Here is a 4,782-nt window from a genome sequence, read left to right as displayed (position 1 = left end):
AATCAGAATAATCAGAATAATCAGAATAACATGAATGCGAATATGAATAATGCGCTTATCCGCATTCATTTATTCCTCTCGGAGCCTTAGAAATAGGGGTTACTCGGAAGGAGTAAGCGCGGAAGTGGCGTTGTAGCCCTTGATGGTCCAGGCGTTTCCAACAGCCCAAATGAAAGTGGTCGAGGAAGATATAGGGTGAGTAATTGTGAGTGATCATTAATATACGCCAAAATATGCGGTTGGATCTGGTGTTTGATATACAAGTAGCTGATGAAGGAGGCTTATAGGAACTGTAATTGCGGCGGGTTGGCGCTGCAGACCAATGATGAGGCATTCCTGAGCCATCATGAGTCACGTTGATTCACTTGCGCTAATCTCAAAACGGGTTTGCTTTGGGAGGGGGAGCATACATCAATTTTATAGTCCACTTAGTATATAACGTTGTTGCCTCCATTTGTTCATATGCCCATCTCGCCTTCTCAACTGCCACAGCAAATGGCTGAGAAAATTCCCATCGAGGATCTACGCACCCCCGAGGCGAACAGCCTGTCGTCTGGCGACAGCAACTCTCGAGCAGACGATGCGAGCGACTATGAGCTGACTGGTTTCCACTAGTCCTGGTCATCACTGGACTTGGTCTTTCTATATTTCTCATGTCACTGGACTCGTCTATCATTGCCACGGCTATTCCCCGGATCACGTCACAATTCAACAGCACCAGTGATATTGGCTGGTATGGAAGTGCATACTCCTTTGCGATGTGCGCTTTGCAGCCTATGGCAGGTAAACTATTTGGAAGCTTTGAGATGAAAGTGAGATTATCCAAAAATTCCAGTTGTAGATGAAAAGCCTTTTAACAGTATTAGGGCATGTTCCTCGGATGTCTTGCCGTCTTCGAGCTTGGCTCATTGCTCTGCGCCCTTGCAGTCAACAGTCCTATGCTCATCGTTGGGCGTGCTATAGCCGGAATTGGGGCAGCAGGATGCTTTACAGGAGCCTTCTGTATTGTCGCGGTTTCCATCCCGCTGGTCAAGCGACCCTTATATATTGGAATCCTTCAGTCAACCTTTGGCCTTGCCACTATCATTGGACCCGTATTAGGTGGTGCGTTCACTGAGCATGTGACCTGGAGGTGGTGTTTCTGGATTAATCTCCCCATTGGTGCTATCACCATTTTCTCACTGGTCTTCTTCTTCAAACCGCCTCCGCGCGACAGGACGAAAACTCCGTCGGTCCTTCGCAGACTGGGAAAGTTGGACTTCCTGGGCGCTTTTCTATTCGCTCCGGCCATCATCATGATATTTTTGGCTCTTCAATGGGGAGGGACCGAACACGCTTGGAAGAGTGCTACCATCATTGGTCTCTTCATTGGAGGCGCATTTGTCGGTCTTATCTTTGCCCTCTGGCAAATACGAAAGGGCGACAATGCCATGATTCCACCGCGTCTGATTACTGAGCGTACGATGTTCTTCTCCTGTTTCAGCGAGTTTTTCGCCATGGGTGCCGTTTACATTTCGATATACTACCTTCCAGAATGGTTCCAGGTCATCAAAAACGCCTCGCCCACGAAATCTGGAGTCATGTACCTCCCTTTAGCGCTGTCAGATGTCCTCTCTGCAACCTTGACAGGCGCCTCACTTAAGTATCTTGGATACCCGAACCCCTACATGCTCTTTGGAACGGGCCTGATGAGCATAGCAACGGGACTGTTCTCTACCTTTTCCCAGAGCACTCCACACCAGCAGTGGATCCCATTCCAAGTCCTTCAAGGCATTGGTGTGGGAATGACCCTCTCAATGCCCTATGTTGCGACACAAACAGTCCTCAATCCCGAAGATATTCCCGTCGGTACCTCATTACTGCAATGCTTCCAATTCTTCGGGGCTTCCGTGAACCTCGCGATCGCGGAGGCTATCTTCGAGAACAAACTTGTCTCGCGACTGGACAATTGGGGACTTAAAGGCCACGAGATAGAGAACATTCTCAGTGCAGGCTCCGCCGAAGCGAGGAGCGTGGTTTCTGCGGCGCACCTTCCAGGCGTATTAGATGCATACAACTACGCGATCACGAGTACATTCTACGTCGCAACCAGTGTTGCCGCCGTTGCTTTCCTTCTTTCACTCGGGATACGCTGGAGGAGTGTCAAGCCGAAATCCCAGGCTGCTGTTTCTGATGAGGAGGCTAGGTCGTCTAGTCAGTAGGATTAAGTGGCACTGATTGATTCAAGCAAAACATGGAAGACGGAAAATTCTGGAATGTGAGCCCTAAAGGTATCGCAAATAATCACGTCTTGCAGTGGGAATTACCATTTAGACTTTTTGGAATAATGGTGCATAGCTAGCGATTTTTTAATACAAAATACGAAAACGTTCTACATTACACACTCTGAGCCTCTTTGTCTGACCAGATGCTGGAGATAATATGTATCTCAATCGATAGGCTTTCTATATCGTGTCTCCAAAGTGCGCTCTGAGTAGGTTTCTTCATGTTGATTGCACGCGCCTGATTTCCCCCACCCGCAGCGAAGGGTAGGCTGGTGTCTAACATCTACATGTTGCGTCTGCTCAAAACAACCACCTAAACCTCAAGAAACTTATAAAGCCTGGGCAATCCAACCATAAATAGATGTTTGTTGAAGCATCTCACTCATTTACCGAGGCAGATAGAAAAAAAGCAACAACAATTCGAAAGCAGAACTTGCACTAAAAATAGAATCAGGTATTAAATCAGGAATCAATGAAAAAAATGTTATGATACGCTGTCCAATACTTACCGAAGTAAGATATTTCGATGGGAGAACACCATAGAATGCTTAATGTCATCGGCTTTTCAACACAGGTTCATCACTTACATCCTATTCATATCCAATCCAGTTAGCGCTGTATACTATTTTCGGAAAGATTCTTGGTCGCCAGAGTAATGGTAAAGATGCGCAGTGCTTGAAATAGACTTTGGGGGACCGCAAATGGGCCGGCCCACAACGCCGACTCCTGCCACGTCCGGGAGCCAATCGGTTTCTCGGCTTCTAGTGCAAAAACCGGAGACATCATTTACCTAAGCACATGTGGTCTGTCCATAATTGGCATAAATTTTTACAAGCTGTCTGCTAGACTTATCGGAGTGGCGAACGAATTGGAGTAGATGGAGAGGAAGTGATGGGCTCGAAGGGAGTATACTAATCAGGGGGAAGGTTGTTGCAGAAGATAAATAGCTGCTAGAGTGTTCTATAGACGGAATAGCAGCTTGCCACTCGACAGAGGACGTATTTTCTTGCGAGAAGTAGGAGAACACGACCACGGAGTGTTTTTCGCCCACCATTCTGTTGCCCAAGTCGGCGTGATATTCCAAATAACTCACCTGCCCCAACAGTACCTCCTAAGCAACAAAGACCCGTTCTATTCGCAGGCTGACGGTCTGTCAAGTCTGGGCTTATAGACCGCGTCTGAACCTTTCCAATCCTTCCAATTTCTTCTACAGGCCACAAATAGAACCTCCTTGATCTACTGTCCCGTGGGTCGTCGCTGGGATCTGCATCGCAGAACCGTACCTGCGTCTGTCTAAATTCACGCGTGGTGTTTGATTGGTCCGTCTGGTGCTATTTGTCTCCAGGGTCTCATCAGTGTGATAGTTACAATCTCGCGAGGTGGGTGGCGATCAAGAGAACTTAGCTCGTGAGCCTTGGTTGCAACAGTTCACATGGTTGTCTTGGAAACTAGGCTCAGTTTCCTATTGAAGGCTTTCCAATAAGCTCTGGGCTTTTTGTCATGCCCTCCCAAAGACAATCCTCATCCTTAGTTTGAGAGTATGTCAGTGTCTGTGCGGCCAGGGAGTAGAGATTCTAGTAAAAGCAACATTAGCTGGCTGCGAGTAGACAGGAAAGAAACAACATTCAGCGGCGCAGGGCCAAGGATGAACAGGATTGATTCGAGCGAGACCAAAGGATCCTCCAGCCAACCGCAGGTACAGTCCAACGTTTCTGTCAGAAATTTTTCAACCTATTATTTTGGCATCTGTTGAAGCATTTCAACCCCTCATGAAAGAGCGGTGACCGTGGCTAAAACAGGGAGATGTAGGGTGCCACCGCGTTGAGCGATTTAATTGCAAACTCAACAATATGTAGGAATGACATTTTTGCGGCGTTGCTTTCTTTCAACAGTTGATGAAAGTGGTTCACCATACTCAACGCAAGATTTGAGAGAAATGATCGAAGGTCGAAACTTGAGTCGGTAGGCCACAAAGTCTCCAAATACCGTTTCAACGTCGTTCAAATTGCTTCAACGCCAACCAAAGGACAGTGATTCTCGCTACCCTCGGCGCAATGGTTCCTTGGTAGAGAATTGACCGAAAAATTATAAAAGGGGCCAGATTCCCAGCCCAAAATTCCCAGGACTTCCATCCTCACACTTTGGTCCTCATACTTTGATGCATCATAGTGTCCCTCTCTTGCCTGCGGGCTTGAGAGCTTCCGTGACCACGGCTGTCGCTGCCACGAGCCCAGCGATGTAAGACTGTGCTCCCTCGCTGCCACGAGCCCCGCGAGTGTAAAAAGGTGCTTCGCAGGATAGGTCTGCGTCAAAAATAATCCTCGCAGGGAGGTGCTGCGAAAACAAGACTACCTCGCAGGATAGGTCTGCGTGAACAACAATCCTCGCAGGGGGGTGCTGCGAAAACAAGACTACCTCGCAGGATAGGTCTGCGTGAACAACAATCCTCGCAGGGGGGTGCTGCGAAAACAAGACTACCCCGCAGGATAGGTCTGCGTCAACAATAATCCTCGCAGGG

General features: G+C 48.1%; 1 protein-coding gene across 1 annotated transcript; it reads left to right on the top strand.

The window, feature by feature from the left end:
* Window positions 1-615: 615 nt before the first annotated feature.
* Window positions 616-2,201, top strand: PENARI_c158G09843 (MDR family MFS transporter; the record flags this gene model as incomplete). Its single annotated transcript, XM_022638042.1, has 2 exons — window positions 616-812; window positions 867-2,201. Exons 1-2 carry the CDS (start codon window positions 654-656, stop codon window positions 2,199-2,201), a joined length of 1,494 nt encoding a protein of 497 aa, XP_022482102.1. The 5' UTR covers window positions 616-653.
* Window positions 2,202-4,782: the final 2,581 nt, after the last annotated feature.

The sequence above is a fragment of the Penicillium arizonense genome (assembly GCF_001773325.1).
Source record: "Penicillium arizonense strain CBS 141311 chromosome Unknown PENARI_contig158, whole genome shotgun sequence".
Taxonomy (NCBI): Eukaryota; Fungi; Ascomycota; class Eurotiomycetes; order Eurotiales; family Aspergillaceae; genus Penicillium; species Penicillium arizonense.
The sequence above is the reverse complement of the archived record's forward strand: the minus strand, read 5'-3'. Positions and strand labels throughout refer to the sequence as shown.